Source organism: Engystomops pustulosus, chromosome 2, assembly GCF_040894005.1.
Source record: "Engystomops pustulosus chromosome 2, aEngPut4.maternal, whole genome shotgun sequence".
NCBI lineage: Eukaryota > Metazoa > Chordata > Amphibia > Anura > Leptodactylidae > Engystomops > Engystomops pustulosus.
Genome location: NC_092412.1, coordinates 209,171,364 through 209,195,187, shown reverse-complemented (window position 1 = coordinate 209,195,187; position 23,824 = coordinate 209,171,364). Strand labels below are relative to the sequence as shown.

At 39.9% G+C, this 23,824-nt stretch overlaps 1 protein-coding gene across 1 annotated transcript in view; it reads right to left on the bottom strand.

Moving 5' to 3' along the window:
• PPEF1 (protein phosphatase with EF-hand domain 1) overlaps positions 1–22,332 on the bottom strand; it is a 34,648-nt gene extending 12,316 nt beyond the window's left edge. The window contains exons 1-11 of the mRNA XM_072137944.1: positions 21,979–22,332; positions 17,189–17,350; positions 12,192–12,319; positions 11,106–11,172; positions 9,627–9,787; positions 8,836–8,950; positions 8,164–8,210; positions 4,448–4,614; positions 3,056–3,092; positions 2,081–2,230; positions 576–896 (exon numbers count right to left, since the gene is read on the bottom strand). Of these exons, the coding sequence (XP_071994045.1) occupies positions 576–896; positions 2,081–2,230; positions 3,056–3,092; positions 4,448–4,614; positions 8,164–8,210; positions 8,836–8,950; positions 9,627–9,787; positions 11,106–11,172; positions 12,192–12,319; positions 17,189–17,243 (1,248 nt within the window). The 5' untranslated portion in view covers positions 17,244–17,350; positions 21,979–22,332. The remainder of the gene's footprint in view (positions 1–575; positions 897–2,080; positions 2,231–3,055; positions 3,093–4,447; positions 4,615–8,163; positions 8,211–8,835; positions 8,951–9,626; positions 9,788–11,105; positions 11,173–12,191; positions 12,320–17,188; positions 17,351–21,978) is intronic.
• Between the last annotated feature and the right edge of the window lie 1,492 nt (positions 22,333–23,824).

Below are 23,824 nucleotides of genomic sequence, written 5' to 3'. Positions count from 1 at the left end.
CTACTGTAAACATTTTTACTATGATACTATGGGAATGTCAGGGCGAAGACCGGGCAGAAGGTGGGCCGGGGCACTAAAGACCGACCCATCACATTTACTATAGTCTCCCCCGGAGTGGTGAGTCTTGAGACTGCAGCTATAAACTCCAGTCTTAAAGAATCTCCCTCGTGTATGCATATTTCATGTATCTTCTAAAATATCAATATAATGTATGGATTGGACTTGATGGACTGATGTCTTTTTCTAACCATTTTTACTATGATACTATGGGAATGTTGGGGGGAATACTGGGTGGAGGGCAGGCCGGGGCATGAACGACTGGCCCATCACATTTACTACAGTCTCCACCGATTCCTATCTGGCAGAGTTTGCGCCCATATTAACTAAGAGGCCAGTGTCGGACCGCCGGAGTGGGGAGTCTTGAGACTCCTGCTATAAACGTCAGTCTTAGAGAATCTCCCCTGTGTATGCGCATTTCCCTTATCTTCTAAAATATCAATTTTACATAAAAATGGTAGGTCAGTTTTATAACAGATAATTATATAACAATATAAAAAGAAAGACATTTTGTAAACCTGTTTCCATTCCTTTTGCTCCGTGTCTGTTAATTCCGGAGTTATCTCTGGCATCGGAATACTTGGGTGTAAGTACTTTATTTCTAGAATGCCACCATTTCTGAATTCTTCAGGCAGTCCTCCAGAGTGTTGTAGAGAACTTGAGAACATTTGTGAAGAGAGGCATTTGTCAGGGACATGCTGTACTTCATGGATTGAAGATCCTATAGGTCTGTCTAAAGATTCGGAAGCTTTACAGCCATCTATAGGTAACACATTACCTTTATGTATTAGATTGTTTCTTTCTGAATTGGATCTTGGAGGTTTCAAGGCTGATTTATACTGTAATATAAGACAATACAGTTGTACGTTGTTTCTTTTTAAAAGACTTTAATGGAATGTGTTGCCAAATTGTTATTTTTATTACAATACATTATTTCAATAGTTTTAAAACTAATTATTATGAATTTGCCATAGTGTTATTATGAATATCTGTGCTTTTGTCTCTTCACACACATATTCATACAAAGATGCTGTATGGCATGCACACTCCACCATGTGAACGCTTTGGAACGCTGTTTGTTGTTAGGGGCAAGCTGGCGCCATGTTGCTGAAGACTGAAAGCCAGCAACAGAAGACAGAGCAGAGAAAGAAGAGGAATGTCAGCATAGTTAAGTATTGTGGTAAATTGACCACTTTGACTATTGGCTACTGCAGATGCTGTGAGTATTGGTTATTGGGGACCAGCACTGCAAGTGGGGACTACACTGGCGGTAGACACTGAGACTACCAGCTACTCTGGGGGCATGCGCTTTGGCTATTGACTACTGATGGCAGGCACTGTGAATATTGCCTACTTGGGGCAGGTCCTGTGACTGTTGGCTACTGATGGCAAGCACTGTTTCTATTGGCTACTAGGGGCAGGTGCTGTTACAATTGGCTACTTGTGGCAGGCACTATAACTATTTACGACTAGGTCAGGCATGTTGATAGTTGGTTACTGGGGGCAAGCACTGTCACTACTGGCTAATAAGGTTATGCACTGTGACTATTGGATACTGGGAAAGGCAATGTGATTATTGGCTACCCTAGGGACTATTTATTAATCTGGGGGAAAACATTGAGACTACTGACTACTGGTGGCAGGCATGATGACTATTGGCTACTGGGGTCAGGCACTTTGACTGTTTGGTCACACAAGAAGGACTAGGAGAGGTTAACATACACAAGCTCACCAGGTACTGCCCAGAAGAGGCTTAGATACAGCTGCACAGCAAATAATGTCAATACAAGACACTGGGTGCTGGTTGCCAATTTCATGTGTTTCCATAAAAACACTTATGCAATCGGCCTGTGTCACATCCCAGTGCGCTTTAATTCCATTTCTAAAAGCGTCTGACAGCACCCTGCATGTGAAATCATCAGTTAAGCATAAATGTTACAACTATAGTGATAAGAATAATATTAATGTGTACCAATAACAATATTTCTCTATATCATTCATTTACTCAGTTTTTTTCGCTCACCTTGCTTCTTTCAATAGAAGTGAGGAAATCCAGGTCTGTAGTGTTTGCTATACCCCCATGTAAAACTAGGACCTTGCTGTCAATAATGGTAGCGAGGGGCAGCTCACTGTATATATCTTCAAGTAAATGTAGTATGCTCTTAGCATGCACCTGCAGCAAACATTAAATTAACTATAAATGTCACATGTCTTAAAGTGCTCATAACAGGGTCACTATCGGAGGATCCACACTTACTGGATGATGCCACTGCCTAAACTCTATCATAAAGGTCCTGAACAGCAGGGATCCCAAGTTCCTATCACAGCTATTACAGTTATAATATATAAAATTGCAGTACAGCATCCCTAACTGTATACTTATGATCTATTTGATTGGTCTGGGTATATAGAGTGATACAAGACCGTGTGTTTTGGCCATGATGGCCCCATTTCTTTCTTTTGGGCTCTGTGAAAGGATGGTTCATGCACTGTGCATCACCATACTGATTGCTTATGACAAAATATAGAGCAGGTCCATATCATGCATGTAGGTCAGACAATCATTTCCTATGGACATCTGCAGGGTGAGCAGTGCTCACCTGCCAATGTCAGACAGGCTGCAAGCGGGGATTAAGGTTCCCATGGTTGTGGCCAGCAAAATGCACACGTTTGTGTGCATGAGGCTTTAAACTATCCTCTTAGAAGGCAGAGATGGTAATTGGTCCAGCATCCCTTGTAATGCTGTGCTGAGGTATCAATGAATTTCCAGCAGCCAACACAGAACTATTTAACAAAGCTGTCAAGATGGCATCTGGAGCAGGGAGAAAGTTGTACTGCAAGGCACTTCTTTTACATATAATTGAAATAAGTAAGGGGTGCTGAGACTAAAATAGCATGTTACTGGGGTGTTTCCTTAAAGGCATTTTCACTTCTCCACCAGTCTGCTTTTTTATTCTAGTGCTTGCAAATATGTATGTTATAATGTAATAAAACTCACCCTATACTTTTGCATTACTTCTTTTGTGAAACCATACCTAAATAAAAACATTATAAACACATATATCAGGTCTCCTATAGCTACATGTTTTTCTCGTGCCCATAGGCAAAACAAACGAAATACAATACAAAGACAAAGTTACAAAGTTTTTCACGGCAGGAGCGGATGATGTAATCCCTGGCTTGTGCCTGAAGGCAGAATAATCAATTGCTGCACCATCCCCGAGCTGCTGTGTATGAGTGATCTGGTCAGTTTGATTAGCCATGCTTGACTAACCTCCATATGTTATTGCAGGCACAGTGTCTAATGTGTTGATCTAGGCAGCCAGCCTGACCCAGCTTTCCCAAGGTCCTGAATGTAATAATTGTTTTTTCAGCAAAACCACTCAGCTCAGGGATTAACCGAGATATGATCCTGCATCAGTGTAGTTACAGCATTCTCAAGGTATGTTTGCTTTATAATGCATCAAATCAAATGGTAGGTTTTCTTTAAAGGTGAGTCCAAAACGATGCATCCGAATTAGTATAAATGTTTGTTTTTATTATTGGAGTCACTGGCAGAAATATTTACGACATTAAACCACCAGTCCATAAGGACCTGTGGGTGGGTTAGTGTTCCAAATCAGCCTGACAGGTTCCTGTTAATCCTTCCAGATCTGAATTCAGAAATGAACAGAGAAAAAGCTGCACATACTGTACCTTTACATTCATGGAGACTGCTAGGGATGGATAATGGGACTTTTCTAAAGATAGGTCTTCCCTGCCTTGCTCTGCACTAGATCTCTGTACAAGCAGTATCACTAATTCTGTGTCCTGAATGGCTGAGTGGTTCATGTGAATGCCCTCAGTGCTCTGGCCTCACTGCCCTTAGCTGATGTCACAACTAGGAAGTCCCACCGACTTCAGGAAAAGCTGAGAGTCTTTTACAGAAAGCCTCAAATATCTATTAGCCCTATATCTCAGGCTAGGAAGAAGTCAGCAGCATGTCACAGGTATCATTGTAATTATTGTCAAAGACTCTCTCCAGTTGTGCTAAAACTATTTTATGTCAGTAACTTTACAGTTACACTTTAACCACTCCAGAAAGGAGATAATAATGTGAAATGGTGCTGATCTCTCCACTGTAAGGTTTTAAGAGCTGTATATTGCTAGACTATTTCCACAACTCCCTTTTTCTTTAAGAAAGAGCTGCACTTTTCTTAGAGATCACCAATTCTTATGATTTTTGAAACCTACTGCAAAGGGCCGGTCAGAAAATGAGCTACTAGTGAAGTCCTAATGGCTAAAACTCATCTATATTAATTTACTCTAATGCTGTTAATTTGTACAAGATTGACAAATATATAGGTAGAATTAAGAAGACATTTTACAAACTTGATAATGGTTGCAGTACCTCAAATTCATGATAGGGTCCTCGTGGTTTCCTCTATTCAAATGCAAATTATTAGGGTAGACGAGAAGGAATGCAAAGAGGATTATTAATATTTCTACAGAATTCTTTCCTCTGTCTACAAAATCTCCATTAAAAAGATAAGAATTTTCCGTTGAGGGGAGGCCATTCTGCAGAACACAAACAGAACATTCAAAATTCAGATGAAGAATTACAAAGGGGAAACATTATACAGTGGGTCAGAAAATATCCAGACCCATTTAAATTTTTCACTCTTTGAAAAACATTATTATACACTCTGCCCCTATCTTGACAGAATAAAAACAAAAATGTAGATATTTTGCTAAATTATTAAAAATTGATTCCGTTCTGCTGCCGATTCTGGCTGGGGTGATTAGTGAAATGGAGTAATTGGGTTACAAACCAAAATCAATGGAAGAGACAGTTTTTATTGTCATTCCAAAGAAAAACGAGATCCTTTGGATGTTGGTTCTTATAGACCAAATATCTCTACTTAATACAGATGTTAAGATCTTCTCCAAGATTTTGTCAAAACGTTTGAAAAAAGTAATCTCCTTGTTATAATTTACAAAAGTAGTTTTTGGATATTCAATTTGGGGATGGTGCCAATGGTGCCGTTCTATCCATTTATTGAATGGTGCCTTTGACAGTGTGTATTGGAGATTTTTATGGTCAGTAATGCTATTGCTCGGGTGCAGATAGATGGGGTACAATCACAGGCATTTCCACTTTCAAGAGGGATGTGGCATGGGTGTCCACTTACCCCACTGCTCTTTGAAGTCATCAAACCACTGGCAATTTCTGCGAGGACTTCAGTAAGGATTGGTTGGAGTGGCAGGGAAGGGATAAGATATCCCTGTACGGCCCCTTAGCAGAGAACTCACATGGTGGCATTCAAAATTCAGAAACTAAAACAGTTCCCTATTCCCTAAAATAGTTCCCTATTCCCTAAAATATATATCATCCCAAACAGCCCCCTCATGGTTATTTTATATGAAGCCCCCTCATGGTTATTTTATATAAATTCCCCATGGATTCATTAGATACATCTCCCCTCACCCCCATGGATTCTTTATGTACAGCCTTACGTGGACCCCCTAGCAGCCCCAGACCTCGTCACAGATGGGGGCTACCCCATAAATTTTTAAAAAGGGGTGAATAACCAACAGATGACGGTACCAACAGACCAACAGATGACAGTAGGTTTGTGGAGCTGAACATTCTTCCTTTGTTGGGTAAAATAAGACAAAGAATGAGGATTGTTATTTTTTTCTTTTTTTCCCCTCTTTTGGATTGGTATCTGGCAGTCAGTCAAGGGGAGGAGGGGTTGAATTATATATAATGGAAGGTTTTAGTACTAATGTATTTTTATTGCAATATCTTTACAATATTGCACAACATCTGTTTTTACTATATATGAAAGTTTAATAAAAGATTTAATTAAAAAAATAAGAAAAACTGAAATATCACATGGACATAAGTATTTAGACCCTTTGCTGTGACATTTGTATTATACTCATATGCTGTTCATTTCTTTCTGATCCTCCTTGAGATGATTCTACTCCTTCATTGGAGTCCAGCGGTGTTTAATTAGACCTCACAGCTCACAGTCCATTTCATAGATCACATGAGAATCATGAGGTCTAAGGAACTGCCTAAGGAGCTCAGAGACAGAATTGTGATAAGCGCAGATCTAGCCAAGGTTACAAAAGAATTTCTGCAGCACTAAAGGTTCCAAAGAGAACAGTGGCCTCCATAATCCTTACATGGAAGAGGTTTGGGACAACCACAACTCTTCCTCAACCTGGCCGTCCAGCCGTACTAAGAAATTATGGTAGAAAATCCTTGGTGAGAGAGGTAAAGAGGAACCCCTAGATCACTGTGGCTGAGCTCCAGAGATGTATTAGGGAGATGTGAAAAAGTTCCAAAAAGTCAACTATCACTGCAGTCCTCCACCAGTCAGGGTTTTTTTTGCAGAGTCTGCCGACGGAAGCCTCTCCTCAGTGCAAGACATATGAAATCCTACATACAAAAAGAAACACTTGAAGGACTCCCAGACTGTGAGAAATAAAATTCTTTGGTTTGATGAGACGAAGATTGAACTTTTTGGATAACCTGGATGAAAACCTCTTCCAGAGTGCTCTGTGCCCCAGACTGGGCCACCGGTTCACTATTTAACAAGAAAATTACCCTAAGACAACAAAACAACAGGACAATGACCCTAATGGACTAAGAGCAGCATTAGAATAACAAAGCAGTGGCTTCAGAACAATGCTGTGAACATTCTTGATTGGCCCAGCCAATGACCTAAACCCAATTGAGCATCTCTCGAGACTTTTAAATGGCTGCCCACCACCATTCACCATCTTACCTGAGGGAACTGGAGAGGATCTGCAAGGAAGAGGCAGAGGATCCCCAAATCCAGGTGTGAAAAACATGACTCTCAAGAAGACTCATGGCTGTTCAAGCTCATAAGCTGCTTCTACTCAATTACTAAGCAACGGGTCTGAATACTTATGAACATGTGATATTTCAGTTTTCCTTGTTTAATAAATGCACCGTGCATATTTTTGTTAAGAGTGTACATTAATGAGCAAAAATGAACTTTTTTGACCTTACCAATTGGCTGTAATGAAACGAATTGTGAAAAATTTAAAGGGGTCTGAATACTTTCCGAACCCCTTGTAAATTATGAGAGAAAGGAGGCAAAGAGAAATATAGAATTTTTGCAGCAGAACAGTAAGTTTCTACCGCACTTTTATTGTGATCACTACAGGTCAGTACTACTATGTAATAATACTCTATTACGTGATACAAGATATCAACTGATTTTTGTCAGATGAACTACTATATTATATTAAAAGGATCTAAGAAAAGAAGGTATCTAGCAACCAGCTGAACTGTGTGACCTCACTTGCTCTTGGCATATTAATTCTCTAGAAACACTCCTGAGGGACTAAACATACTCTACCTGTGGATTCTGATGATTGTTATTCACTACAGACCTCAGTAAATTATATATCAAGGTTACCAGATGCTGAAGCCACATACCTTGTAAAGGCAACATGCAATGATAACATTTTGGTATAACTTTTCTAATATTGAATATGGGAACCAGGGGCGCCGCTGGGTCAAAATGTCCCCGATTGTTCCAATAACAGCTGGACACTTGTTCCGATATTTGGGCAACTCTCCCCATTCTCACCTCTATTTCTGACATTACTTGCTGTGGGGAACATCACTGACTGGGGGTTGTGGGGGATATTATTTACTGTGGGGGACATTACTCACTGTGGGAGCTGAAGGGGACATTAGTTAGTTGGGCTGTTGAGGACATTACTTACAAGGAGCTGTGGGGACATAATTGGGGGAATTATTAAGTGACGAGGGCATTATTTAGTGCTGCCATTATGAGGTGGTTGGGTTTCTTTCAGTGTACATGGTTAGGAAGGGGCCACAGATGGGGAGAATTAAGCATATTCCTGCCCCACAGCCATGATGAAAACCAAGGACTTTCTATCCACTCCAATTGAAATACAAAATGTCATTTGCCATGGATGTTCTTTATCTCCTTTTTCATATGTCACTGTGATGGAAAACCTGGTGATAGCCATTCGTAATAACCCGAATATTCACACATTAAACATTCTCAATCAATGGTAAACTAACAAGTATCTAGTGCACGTAAAATGTTTTACCTTATAGAATATTAGCAGCAGATCATCCAACTTTCCATGAAGGTCACCTAAACAGAAATGGATAAATCACTGATGTGTAAGAAGAAAATCATAACCTAAAGGGGTCCTCATTTAAAGGGGTTTCCTAATTTTGCAAAGTAGGGGTAAATGAATACAATATGTCATTACTACATACGTTTTTATGGACACCTGGCTGTGCATAGAACTAAAGCCAGCACCAGGCTAGGAAAGCCTTCAGGTCCTATATCTCTGTAGAAATCACCACCGTTTGGGACTAAAAGCCATCCGCAGAGCTGTACTGGTTCTGAAAAGACCCAGCAGCCTTGCACCTTACAGACACCCAGCGATCACCTGACCAATAGGTCCAAAAGCCAACAGCAGACTTATTCAGCGCTATGTAGTGTAGAAGATCTGTGCAAGAGAAATCTAAAGCAAGAGCAAAAGACATTGCTTCAGACTTAGGACGCACATTGCCCCCTTATAGAATTTTAACAGACAGAATTAAAAAAAAAAAGAAACTCATGTCCATTAAAATATGATAAAGTACTTCAATGGTGTTTAATTAGTTGACTTAAATCAATAACCTTCTGTAACTACAATGGTAGGCGGTGATATCATGAGACATGACATGAAGCCGTATGATTTGCTGTTCTGTATATCAGTCATACTTACCACATATGGTGATCTGCTTGGCAAATGATGTTGTTAAATGGACAATGTTTGGCATTTGTTTAAGGAACTTTTTGACTTCGTTGAAGAGTTGAAGGACATATCGAGCATGAAGATGCTGAAATATGAACAGTTTATACTATAAAATCTAGATTATTCTGTCATCCATGCTCCAATATTACAGTAATGTGTATGTTAAACGGACACATGGACAATGTTTGGCATTTGCTTAAGGAACTTTTTGACTTCATAGAAGAGTTGAAGGACATAGCGAGCATAAGGTGGCTGAAACATGAACAGTTTGTACTGTAAAATATAGATTATTCAGTCATACATGCTCTAATATTACATTAATGTGTAGAATAACCCTTGTACTGCTTTTTGTTTGATGATTGCCAAGACTACGATATTAAAGCTATGGTTTTGGCCAGCAGCTACTTTTAGCTTGACACACATAATTGTTTTTTAAATGGAAATTTATTGTTGGTCAAAATCTCTGACACTACTTTAAGGCTATAGTAAAATACAGAAAACACTATGTAAAATGTGTTTTGTGACACTTTTGGGGGTTTGTCACTTTTTTTGTCACAAATTTTGAGTCCGATGTTTTCTTCTGCCATTTTTGCCAGTGGCCTTTTTATTGAGCACAAAATAAACACCAAAACATATTTTGACATAAAAAACACCACCATAGTGTTTGTAAGAAATTGTAAGAATGTATCAACTGTAGCAACTAATTAACAGCATAAAATAGTAATATTATCTCAATAATGCATTACCCCCATTGGTCATACCTTTTCTTGCTTGAATGCGTGGAGAAGAGTATTTGTGTCGGACACAGATAAAGGGAATGAAAGCCTAGGCCCATCATAAGAGTCAGGGACTTCAATGGTTTCATAGGCCATAAGCTTCTTTTTTCCGTCTTTAGAGGAGTTTATTATATCAGAAATCAAGTCTGTAAATACAAGAATTTAGGTTGCATTCATTATGTATTAAAAATGTTTTTAGGCTTTGGCATCTGACACTTCTATTTCAGATTAGTTTCACCAATTTCCTTATTTATTAGAAGTAAGATCCTTATAGCAGCTTCAGCACTGGGTTTGTGGTCCATTTTGTATATTTAGTGAATACCATTGCATAGACCATGGGAATAGATGAACTGAAACTGATTAAGAGTTATAATAGACCGTCAAAGTGCCTTATGCCTGATAATAAATCTAGTGTATTCTGATTTTACACTTTAGACCCTGTCTAAACCCTCTCTAGTATAGTACAATTCTTTAAATAATGTTGCCGAATTTTGGACATTTCCATCTCCCATGAAGCCATGGTGTATTACATGTGTGCCTGAATTATCCTCTGTCCCTAAGGTACCAGTAAGGATACGCTGATAAGTGTCAGTTTGTCTCATGTCTTTTGCTAGTCTGAGCACTGGTGTATTCCTTTTCCTAGCAGCCTTTCAACAGTTAATCTCTCCCTTTTCATTTCTGTCCTCTTTGATGTCAGCGAACTGATTCAATCATCTTCTGGACCAGGGCTCTGACATCTCATGTAAGGCTTTCTGGGCTAGTGTTTGTCTGCTATAGTCCTGTATCTATCTAGCAGTGTTTATCCTGTCGACTGATTTCTGGTATCACTGACCCTTCTGCATGTATTTTGTACTGTGCTGTCCTCCTGGTTCTGACCCATATTTGGCCACTATCCCTCTCTGTTTGTATTGTTTTTGTATCTGTATTTGCACTTTGGCATAGGAAGGGAGCATTGACCAGTTGTCTCTGACCACTTAGGGTAGGTAGGGAAATAGGGCAAGGACAGCATTTAGCCTCAGGGCCCAGTGTCTTTGTCTGTCTATTTCCAGACTATGCATAACACTGTGTTTAACCATTGCAAGTAGTTTATATCAGCTTTAAAGGGGTTATCTGTGTTTAAGAAATAACTTAGGGCTGGCACTGCGGCACGGTCCCTCTGATCTGTGCCCCGGTTTGTTTACTGGGGCGAACAGGAAGCTTCCAGCCAGCTGGAAGCTCTCAACCGTCACCATCACCCAGTGCCGGCCGGAAGCTCCCTGTGCATGGCTTTTGTGCCAATGTAAACACACAGGGGCATGGATCATGTTCCATGCCGCGGTGCTGGAAGAGGTAAATACATATTAATTATTTTTCAATAGCCCGCCCCAGCCCGTTATTAAGTTATTTCTTAAACTCGGATAACCCCTTTAAATTTAATCTCATGGCTATGTAAATACAGCCTATGGCATACTGGGTAATTCTTACCTGGGCCCTGGTGTTGCTCATTCATTTGTGCATAGTGATCAATCATGAATGTAAAAAAGTTGGAGAGCTGGAAATCAAAACAGATTGAACAGTGAAATAATAGCCAAAGCTAAAATATGGAATATACAGTTCACACCACATTAAAGCACATCTACCACTAGGATGAAGGATTGTAAACCAGGCACACTGACATGCTGGTGTGTGCTCCCTCTGGTAGGATTCAATCTTCTTTAAGCTTCCTATGCCCTTGTTTTCAAGAAAAAAAAGGCTTTACAATTAATACAAAGAGCCTGAGGATGCTGTTCTGGATGATTTATCTGGAGTAGTATACGACTGAATTTTCTGGTGTACCCACTAAATTTTCTGGCTCACTGACTTAATTTTCTGTCAAAGCCATGCCCCCTTTTCACAAGGCCATGCCTCTTTTTTGGACAAGTTGGAAACGTCCTGAAAATGGTCTAAAATCCTTAATAAATAGGCTGCAAGCCATTGCCGGTGCAAATGACTCCGGAATTGTGGCGAAGATAGAATGCTAAATCTCCTCCAATGTTGTTCTGTACTCTACCATGTCATTAATGCACATTTCTGCTCACTGCCTGTAATGCACTTGTTATAACTGTTTCAATAACTAAATGTTAAAAAAGCCATATTTAATATGAAAGGAATATTGTATGGCAAATTGTTACAGAGCTCTACATTGAACTGTAGTAAATTGCACCATGGATTGGGAAGTGATAGATTTATTTTAATCCCTGAAAGAGGACCCTTCACCACCTTACATATGTGGTGATAAACATTCCTCCTCAGAGAGGAAGTGCTGGAGCAGAGGAGGGGGCTTGGTTTAAGATAATCTAATTATGCTAATCTACCGAAACAGCTTACACCATATCAATAAATCCTATTTACTTCAATATGAGTTGAGGATGAGCAGAACAACAAGGCTTGGCTGTTTAAATAAGGTTGTTACAAGAACAAGCATTTTCTTCCATTTCAGTCATGTTTAGATGAGAATACCCATTTACAGGCAATAAAATAATGTTTTGTGATTTATGCATAAATTATTTGGCAAAATAAAATACTACTGACCTGAAGCTGGGCCTGTTCTTCTGCATACTCGATTGACTGAAAAATATTAAGTGTGTAACGCCGCCTCATTTCCAATCTCGCCATGTAGAATCGGTACCATCTCTGTATCAAAACTGCTGCTTTGATTGCTGCCATTGGAACAACAACAGTGAATGTATTAGTGTCAAGGAAGGATTAGGTAACTATAGATGTTAAGTAAGTATATCTATATAGCTATAGACTGTAGTACCATATCTATTACTACTATTAATACTGCTAAATATGAATGTTGAACATAAGATTTCTATGTTCTTCTTGTTTGGAATATGTGTTTGGTGACCGACAATACATTTTATTCAAATACATTCTCTGTTACATTGAGATGATATGGAGGCTTTTTGATCCTATACTACTGTGGATTCCTAGGCAAAAAATCATGAAGATGATTTAACATGTGAGAGAAATATTTTTAAGTACCCAGTCAATGCCATGCTACAGGATCAATGGCTTAAAAGCCTATTGTCATCTCAGGTCCATGCCACCAGATTGGTAATTACAGAAACTCAACATTACAGTCGGCCATCTATAGGATTTAAACAATATTGCTACTGCATTTAGTATAAATAAGCTTTTGATAGTATAGGAGTTACCTTCTAAAAAGGCTGCAAACCTAGCCTAAACCATATGGCCTGTGTTTTCCCTGTGGAAGGCTGACAGATGAAGACATGTGATTGTTACTGAGCAACCCACCTCAAATACAGACCGCACATGTATGGTAGCCAAATTACTTCAACACTGTAAAGTACAAAAGCTTTTGCTTAACTCTGTACTAAATATGCAATTTACTATAATTAGCTATCTGCAGTTAATTAGCAGCTAGAATAGGTTTTACCTGCCCCCCCCAGGCTAATATCCATTTGCCATGCTTTCTGGTTGCTATGGGAAACCGTATAGTAAAGCTAGAGACAACAGGAGGCTTGTTGAGAGGGGCTGTAGGACCTGTAGTGATGTCATAAGCATGTGACACTTACTTCAGGTCGTCCAATTGCAAATAAGCTGTCCTGCATCATTTGAAAGTACTTAATGTGATGGCAAAGAACCTTCAGGGTGTCACAAGCATGTGACTCATCACATGCTTTGGATCGGCCAAATACAATCTTGCTCTCTTGGTTTGGCTTCATTGCCCTGAGCATAAGTCACAAACTGGAAGTGCCCACCCACATCAGGAATAGCTTAATCCAAATCTAATGTTAAATATACCAGATATATCTCAGGCTAGGAAGGACTATTTTTTGTCAGTAACTTTACAGTTACACTTTAAGTTTTTCCTCAGGAGCACTAGGCTCCCGCATGGTGCAGAGGAATCCTCAGCTATGTGTATGAGCCCATAGCAATACATGTAAATGTGAGAAAGCTGCTAAAATCACAGCTATATCACCTGAGGAAAAAAGAATGATTGTGTACATTTGTGCTAATACTCAGCCCTATTATTTTTGTTCTGGTCTTTAATTCTAGAATAAAATGACATAAGGGAAATGGGAATGGAAGGGAAAGTCTTCTATTCATTTATTTTCCTTTTATTCGTACCCCATTGGTTGACATGTATGGAAGGAACACTTTACCATTATAAATAACTGAATAAATTGCCATAATTGTGTAAACTTAGCTTCATAGAACTAGATTGCCATCGATATGAAAAAGTAAAAAAAGAGAAAAAACTATTAACAAACGTCTTTACCATAAAAACTTTCTGTTCACTTTATTTCATGACACATTCCCTTTAATAGAAAAAAAAACACAAGTCCTTCAACAAGGCATAATGATAGTTTGTCCTTGAGCTAGAAGCCGTATTTTATCTATAATTTACCTTAAGGCAAGAAGTAAACACAAGGGATAGAGCAGGAAAACAAACAAGCACTTACCACAATAAGAGACAAGATTGCACTTGTTTTAGCTGTGTAATAGGCAAAAAGTGATTCCAAAATATAAAAATAACACATACCTCAGAGCACACACTTCAAGTCCCTCCAGGTAAAAATGTGTGAAAGTGCATTATCCATCCTTCACAAGGCGCTTTGAACTCTTTACATGGCTACTTCTTAAACCAGCACTTCAGATATCTTCAGAAATTACTTCTGAAAAGTACTTTCCAGTAGAAAATGCCTTGCAAAATTATGGGGGGAGGGGGGATTATGCATTTGCACCAAAAGTGGATTAGCCAACATGGCGATAACATACATCTAATAAAAGTTCTGCTCCGCTTTATTGATATGTAAAAGTGAAGCCTCTTGTCTTTTACATCATCAGCCAGACTTTCGTGACAATAAAATGGCTGCAAATGAGGGGACATGTATAAGGTCTTGGCAGGGCGATTGCACATGGACAGATAGAGATCACATGACTCTCCATCTGCAGCCATTTTATGGACAGGAATGTCAGGCTGATGAGGTAAATACATATCAATAAAGCAGAGCAGAATTATTAATAGATGTATATTGGTAAATGACCTAATATCCTGCCCCTGCCCACACACACACACATTATAAAAAAATGCGGTAAAATGGTCAGCCCCTTTAATAACAGATAATACCATTGTACAGTGTTCCTTTATGTATCACAGATGTATGTGCATTCCCTAGCTAAGAAAGAGACAGCACCAAGATATACTATCGGATCAGGGTCGGACTGGGGTGCTTGGGGCACACCGGTGAAATTGATTTTGAGGGCCCACCTACTGCTACATTATTGGATGAGGGCCCCCCATGAACACTGCCATTCCCCCCCCCCTTTATATTTTATTAAGGTCCCCCCTCCATATTTTATTAAGGCCCCTGCCCCATACACATTGCCATCTCCCTCTCTCCATATTTTATTAAGACCCCCCTCCCTATTTCATTAAGGCCTCCCTCCCCTCCATATTTTATTATGCCCCCCCTCCTCCATATTAAGGCTCCCCCGTCCCTCCCTTTTGCCAACAGCAAAAAAACCCAAAAAAACTTTACTCACCTCATCCTGTGTCCGACTCCTGACGCTAGTGCCGCTGGGAGAGATGCGAGGTCGCTCAATGACATCATGAAGGGGCTGTGTCATGCCGTCATCCCGTGGCTAGGCCGTGACGTCATCGTGTGGCCGCGTATCTCTCCCATCATCTAGGGTCTGAGTGTGGCATGCGCCGGAAAGCACCCGGCGGCGTCACACAAACTATTTCGGCTGCAGTAAGTGATAGCACTTGAGCAGCCATTTTCGGACACAATGAGTACTATTGCAGCCACTGGCAGGGGCCTCCCATGGATCCGATCGGAGGCCCCTGCCATAGTGACAGGAGTCGGGGCCCACCGGGGGATTCACCTTTCACTTTTACAGAAATGGAAATTGTAAAGCTTTAAACAACAGACAGTAAGCAGACAGTGAGATGCTATGTAGCTGCCTGCACAGTTTCAAAGTATTCAATAGGAGTGGAAAGTCAGCTGATCGACATGGTTGATGGGTGCAAACATACCCATGGGCGTAGACACACGTCTTTCACATCATTATAAACCGAAAAAAAAAATATATAGTAGGCCCACAAAAGAGTATAAAAAGTATAACAACACACTAGGGCTATGCCAAGACCAAATATATATAACCTATAAATCACAACCCTTTAATAGGTAACCTTTCAAAAATTTCAATAAACAACTTTATCATAATAAATCTTCAACTTTATTAAGTATTGACGCCAAATGGCATAAAAAACATACCCATCAAAAACACTATCTAAAAAAATACAAAAAGTACACAAACACAATGTAACATCATATAATTTCCTCTTTATAAAAAAGTCAGTGGTCAGATATGGACTCTAATTAATGGGAATGGACTCTAATTAATGAATGGACTCTAATTAATGAATACCAGCCATGAAGTGCAAGAAAAAATTAATTACATAAGTAATGTCCAAAACTTCAAACAAATGGCCTATGTCCTATACGTCAGTGGTCCCGAATCTTTTTTTGCCCAGGGATCAGCTGTAAATATACATTTTCTCCAGGGACCGGTGGGGTGGGGGAATGCGGTCTGGTGTCAGTTTCATAGCCATAAACATATGTTTGCATGCCCCACCATAAATCCCTGAGTACCAAGCTTATATTGTCCCATTTCCTGAAGAAACACCCCCCCCCCCACTTATATTGTCCCCTTTGCTGTAGCATGCCCCCCTCCAAAGTGAACCTTCCTGCAGCGTGGCCCCTCCCATGTCTCCTTTCCTGCATCATGCCTTCCTCCCTTGTCCCCTTTCCTTTAGCTGCCCCCAGCCTCTGAATCCAATATCGCCTATCCCAGCGGAACACTGTAAAATTCTATTGTCGGTAGAGACAATGTGATGACAGAGGTGTTCCACGGCCCGGAACCAGCTGTCCCACTGAGCGGTCTTGGGCCGCGGAGCAGTGGTTGGGGAAGACTGCTATACGTCATAATAACTATCATACAGGTGCCATATGCAAGGGAGATTCCAAATACTAACCACTAGCCATCATGCAGAATCATTAAAATGTCACACAGCCCACCAACGTGCGTTTCATCAGGGTGTTCAAAGTACATTTCAATAGGAGTGGAAAATCGGCTGAGCGACATGGTTGATGGTTATAAACAGACCCCTGGGTTTAAACACACCTCTTTCACATCATTGTTTGCTTTGAAGCTACAAACAATGGGCCCGTGGACCATTGTTTGCGGCCATTGTGTCATCGACATGTTAACTTTTCCTACACACTGATGACAGGAGAAAAATACTGCCTTGGTCCCAAACTTAGGTTGTAATAGAACCTTCTCTATAATGCACTACCCCTTCAGTTGGCTTGCTCAGAGTGGATAGTGGATAACATGGGCATGGACCCAGAGAAAGGCATGGCAATGTGTTCTAGCCGCAAAAACAATGGATTGAACACATCCCCTATATACAGTTGTGTGCATGAGGTCTGACACTGCCCGGTAACCCATAATAAATACTGATTTCAATTAAATATACTTTATGCCCTTACCTTTTTCTGATTTTTTGCCTTGATATTCAGTCTTGACTGATGTCCCACATCCCATGACTTCAAATCCAACATGCGCCACAATGAAATTTCTGTGACTCGTCCAGTTCAAGTCTTCTCACTGCTGCTCAATCCTCAAGCTTGTTTGTCTTTAACCGCTTTGGTCTGTAATACAAAAGGAAGGAGGTGTGCCCCACACGGGAGAATAGCGAGAAATTAAATTACATGGATTAGCAGAGTGTGGTTTCAAAGGGACTGCTGCATTGAAATCATTAAAGCTTGTTATGAAGCATCTCACATGATGAGGATCTTGTAAACCAGATAGTCTCTGAAACATCTGCCTGATATTACATCATAGCTATCACTGCAAAAATCATTTATCAAAATTAAACAGACATTAATTCACACATTTCATTTATTTTATGTAGAAGAATTAAGATGTAGGCATACCGTACATACTCGAGTATAAGCCGACCCAAGTATAAGCTGAGGCCCCCAATTTTACCACAACAACCTGGTAAAACCTATATTTTTTTTACTCGAGTATAAGGTGAGTTTGGGTTTTCAGCACATTTTTTTGTGCTGAAAAACTTATACTCGTGTATATATGGTCATTTTGCTATTTCAGGCAGAACTTTTCATTTTGTTCAGTCAATGGCACAAAAAACTTCTGGGGATTCTGACGCTACTACAGTAGTCTGAGGAGGAGAAATATCAAGGTGCGTGTAGGGTGCTTTATGGATCAGATCTTTCACTTGAAAGCTATAAAACTATTTGGAGAACATAATAGTTTCACTGGTGACAACTTGATTCCTCCATGGCACATGCTCAGCCAACTAAACCCTAATCTCTGTTGTGAGGGCCTGGACAATGCACCATAGTTCTTTACTTGCTTGTGATAGGAGGAGGTATAGGGGGATCGTGCCATTTTAGTAAAACATATTAAAACATTTAAAAAAAAATTACACATGCTATTCTCCTCAAATTACATAACACCATTGATTTTCTCCTTGAGTTTCTTAGCAGCTCGGAAATTATGTCTAAGGAATTGAGTAATGTCTAAGGAAAAATTGTTTGAAAATAGTCTGAATGGTCCTCATATGCTAATACAGGCAGTCCCCAGGTTATGTACAAAATAGGTTCCATAGGTTTGTTCTTAAGTTGAATTTGTATGTAAGTCTGAATTATATATTTTATAATTGTAGATCCAGCAAGTTTTTATTTGCCCTAGTGACAATTGGAGTTTCAATTTTTTTGGGACCAAGGATCATTAATAAAGCTTAATTACAGACACCTTACAGCTGATCATTGCAGCCTGGGACTACAGTAATAGCATCCAGAGAGTTTCACCGAAGGTCACAGGGGGTAGAGGGGTTTGTCTGTAACTAGGGGTCTTCTGTAAGTCTGGTGTCCTTAGGTAGGGGACCGCCTGTACTTTGAGATTCTGGTCTACTTATGGAGGTCAAGGTACCGTACTTCTATTTGATGATCTTCCTCTTCTACTCTCTTTCAATCCCCTACTTTATGCTAGAAGTATGATGACCCGTGATCCAAAGGTATCCCGATCCTGGTGTGTCTGTATCTCCCTTTTGTCTATATTTTGGTTTTTTTCTGTTTTGTCTCAATTTGTGTCCTTTTATTTTTCTTTTATATTCTATGTGTATCATGGGTTATGTGCATATGTTTAGGATATCACATACCGATTATGGACCATAATTGTTTATATTAGTATCAAGGGCCAAATTTCGCATGGATTTCCCTGTTTATTTCTTATATCTTTTGCTCCTTACTTAATGGATTTGTTATTTCTAATTTTGATATTATAGTACTTTTTATTTATAATTTACCTATGCAAATCTTTATATATAGACACATATTGTGACTATAACATTAAAGCACTGGTCTGGAGTCCATGGAGAGACTCCCAGCTGTCAGGGGTGACAAGCGGCAACAAATCACAGTGTCAGTGTCCACGTGTGGCTGCTGTTTAAGTGCACTGGTACTTCACAGGTTAATAGTCGGTTTTCATGCTCATGTGTTTGAAAAATTCTCTGTTTGTAAGTTCTCGCTTTATAGCCATAAGAAGACTGTGTCATAATTATAATATACACAAGGCCAAATTATAATATAAAAAATAAGTTAAAATCTTAAATCCAAAAAATCTTAAGATCTCAGAACAAAAAATCTTATTATATTTTATGCAAATGAAAAGTATGTACGCTGTAAAAAGAGAAACATTTGGTATGTGTTTAGTTTTTGATAACATTGATGATCCTACTCTATATTTATATACCCAAGAGTAGTCCTTCCCAACCTTCTTTATTAACTAAAAACGATTATCAAAAAAAACTTTTTTTTTTAACTCAATGTAGGTAAATCTCACGGAAAACATTGAAATATGTACAGAAAATAATTAATAATTAATTAATTTATTGGCCTCATAGAGGTAATACAGTTGTTACCACTGCTCCATAAGAAACATTCAAACATAACATAAAAAGACAACACTCATTAAAACAACATTTAAAATTTAAAAAATAAAAAAATAAATAAATACACAGCAGCACATTGATTACAAAAAAGTAGACAATACTAATTTCATTTCACCCATGAATCTATTGAAATACCAACAACAGTCCCAGCCTTCCAAATTTAAAGGGGTTGTCCACTTTCAGCAAATAATTGAAATGGGTTTGTGTAAGGAAAAGTTACACAATTTTACAATATACTTTCTGTATCAATTCCTCACAGTTGCTACCTAACAAAATAAAGCCCATGCATTCCCCAACAACTTTTTTTGGTGCACCTTTAAAATAGGGTGTGCAACATACCTATGTCGGACTTTGTATGATAAATGTGGCGCATGGTACGTCTCTGTGACGGAGTGGCGGAGACACTTTTTAAATACACCTTCAAACAGTTTGCTCATAAAAGAATGTGCAAGGTCTGCAAGAAAAATGGCACAAGGACCTTAGTAAATGTGCCACACAGTGTTCTCAATTACTTTCTAGTAATCTCCTTAACACAACCCACTATTACAAAACTGTACACAAACAATATACGCACAACATTGTTTCTAAAACAGCAAATCCAAACGTCCTAAGCCCTCACCCATACCCAATAACTGCAAAAACAGTGACTGTAAGATACTGAGTGTACTTTAGAAGTCAAAGTAAACTATAAGTGATAAATTGGTGGGTTTGGTCATGAGAATAACAGCAGATTCACACATTTTGCTTCTGTTTTGTCACCCAGTCTAAAGGCTTCACATTGGTTAGAAAACACAACACCTGGTTTCCCAGACTCATTGTTAAAAAAAAGGACCTGTCATGAGCTTTTTATTTGCAGACCCATATACTTCTATTGCCTACCGTCTGCAAAAAAAATAGGAGACACGTTTCAAATTTTTTTCCATGGACAACAGATCAATAATAAAAAACGCACTTGCGCCGCAATTCTTGTGGTTTTGGGCCTAAAGCACAGTGTGAAAAGCCTTACACCACATTTATCAAGGCTTTTTAGACCTGTTTTTAGCCATTTTCTGAATTGTCCGACTGAGGGGCCTGGCCTTCGGGAAAGGGCGTGGCTTGGCCTAGAAGGGGCTATTTGAATGTTCTGTGCGCCAAAAATTGTGGGGCAGAGTTAAGACCACTTTCAAGTAGGTCTAAACTGGAAACCGACAGTCTTATCCTGCACCAGATTCATTAACACAGTGATAAATCTGGCGCAATTGACTAGGGTTTTCCTCCACTAAACTGACGGGACCTGGGACACATTGATAAATCCCCCCCAATGGGGAAGATTTACTTACCCGGTCCATTCGCGATCCAGCGGCGCGTTCTCTGCGATGGATTTGGGTCCGGACGGGATTCACTAAGGTAGTTCCTCCGACGTCCACCAGGTGGCGCTGCTGTGCTGAAGTTCCCTGGAATGCACTCAAGTTCACCGGCCTATTCCTAGTGAAGGTAAGTGCCAGTTTCGCAACACTTTTTTTTTTAAAATGCGGCGGTTTTTCCGAATCCGTCAGGTTTTCGTTCAGCCACGCCCCCGATTTCCGTCGCGTGCATGCCAGCACCGATGCGACACAATCCAATCGCGTGCGCCAAAATCCTGGGGCAATTCAGGGGAAATCGGTGCAAATCGGAAATATTCGGGTAACACATCGGGAAAACGCAAATCGGGCCCTTAGTAAATGACCCCCAATGTCTCAGTAAGCCATCAATAAAGCCAACCACAGATGTGAAAAATGCCAGGATAAAAGAGCCCTAAGTGTCAAAATGCAACCCTCTACCCCTCTAAATCAAGACTCCAATGGGGGGGTATTTATTATTTATGGCGCCTTATTTTAGCAATGTTTTACGCTGTGAAGTTATATTGTGGCTCACGTTCCTTAATGAATTTGGTGCACTGTAAAATGAACTAATGAGCGTCAGAAGTGACAAACTAGATTCATGAAGAGGTTTAGAAGTTGGTAGACTTGCATTTTGTTTGTCTAAAATTGTAGGATTTTTGTAGTGTAGGAAAAGTATCGGATTTGAAGAGCTGTGCGCAACATGAGCAGCTAAATCCAGCAGGTAAGATGAGAATAAAATATCCCTTTAAATCCAATAATAGATATGAAGGTAAAGAACATTCTGACTACTGCATAAAACATGTAACCAAATTCTTAAAACTCAGAAATCTGGAATGTAAAATACTGTCTAGGTGCCATGCAGACAGTATTATATTGTAGGGAATTTTTTATGGTAGTACAGACCTGCAGAAAACTGTATTATAGGGTTAATTATTCTTACCTTGCATTTGACATCATCTTGTCCAGAGACACCAAATGTAAGAAGACAGAAGTGCTGCCCCTTCTTTGCTCATGTAAGCTTCAAGTGATGTTTTAGGCTCAGGAGAAACAAGAACAGCAGGTCTCATAGGATAATTTAGCAGATGATTCAGGGAAGTAATGCTCTCGGTTGAGACACAACAGTATATCTACTTTATATGGTCGCAGAAATGTCTGTCGGTGTCTATACTATACCAAGCAGGAAGACTACAAAATGCGGATGATAGATTTACGAAAAAGGTGGTGTCATCAAATGCTTACTGATTCAGCGGAGAACAAAATCAAAGGATGAAAATGCTTCAAGGCCATTGCATATTCATCATGTGACCACTTCTCTATCCTTTCATGCGAAAGAAACCACTTTCATGCATAGCGAATGAAACACAATTCTCCAAAATATTAAAGGGAATACTTCAAGTTAATCACACTTCTGTGACACCAACCTCCCTATGAATCAACACTGATTGTCAATCAAATTAACCTGCTGTTTTGTGTATGGAACAGACAACAGGTGGAAATGCTGGGCCATTATTAAGACAACCCCTGTAAAGAAGGTGATGACTACGGACTATTGCTCTGTTCCCATCCTTATTGGCTGTTGTTTTGGTCAATTTAGCATTTTGTCATTACTCTCCCCCCTAGAGGTAGCATGAAATGGTGTCAACAACCAGAAGTGGACCATAATATAGGCAGTTTTGGTGGCAGCCCGGGGTCCAAGCCTTCTAAGGGGCCCATGGTGACCCAAACCACTCACCAAATTTTCTACTGAGATGGATAACCATGAAATCCCATTTCAAGACCTTTGAAGGTCATCCTAAGGTCCTGAAATGGCAGATTGAGAACAGGCAGAATGGATGCAACCTCCTTTCCACAAGAAGCTTGATTTTAGTACCATACGTAGGAAGTGATTTCTAGAATTGTAGGGGCTAAAATATTCATACATCCCAGGGCCTATGCTAGTCTTAATTTACCCAGTCAACAACCCACAGAAGTTGCTCAGTGCAGTGTAGTGCAGCTCATCCGCAATGGCACATGAATAAAAGCTTTGGCAGGACAGTTTGCTGTGTATGTGAGGACTGTGTGCAGAGGATAGAGCAGATACCAGGAGAAGCACAGTACCAAGGGACATGAAGAAAGGCCAGTAACCCATAGCAGGACCACTACAGTGTAGCTCCTTCATTGTGCAAGGAGGGACAGGAGGAGCAGTGCCAGAGCCCTGCAAAATGTCATCCAGAAGACCAATAATATCCATGTATCTGCTCAAACTGTCCAAAACAGACTCCATAAGGAACCTGTGCGGGGTTCTGTGCGGGGAAATTGGCACTTGCCAGAGACCACCAATATTGGCAGATTCATCATGAGTCCAGTGCAGATGAGAGAAGGTTCATCATGAGAAAATGTGACAGACTTGAAACAGTACATTCTTCTGTCTGCAACATCCTCCAGTATATCCGGTTTGGCAGTGCGTCATCAATGGCGTGGGGAGGCATTTTTTTCTAGGTACTAGCCTAGCCTCCAGGTGGTAACCAGCGGTACCTTGACTGCCATTAGGTACTGGTAGGAGATGCTCAGACCCATTATGAAACCATATGCAGGTGCAGTGGGCACTGGGTTCCTTTAAATGCATAGCAATGCTAGGCCTTATGTGGCTGTACTTCCTGCATGATGAAGTCTTTCATACTGTGGACTGGTCTGCCCATTCTCCAGTCCTGAATCCAATAGAGCACACATCATGTCTCGTTCCAAACACGAATCTTACCTTGCACCACAGACTGTTCAGGAGTTAATTAATGCTTTAATTTAGGTCT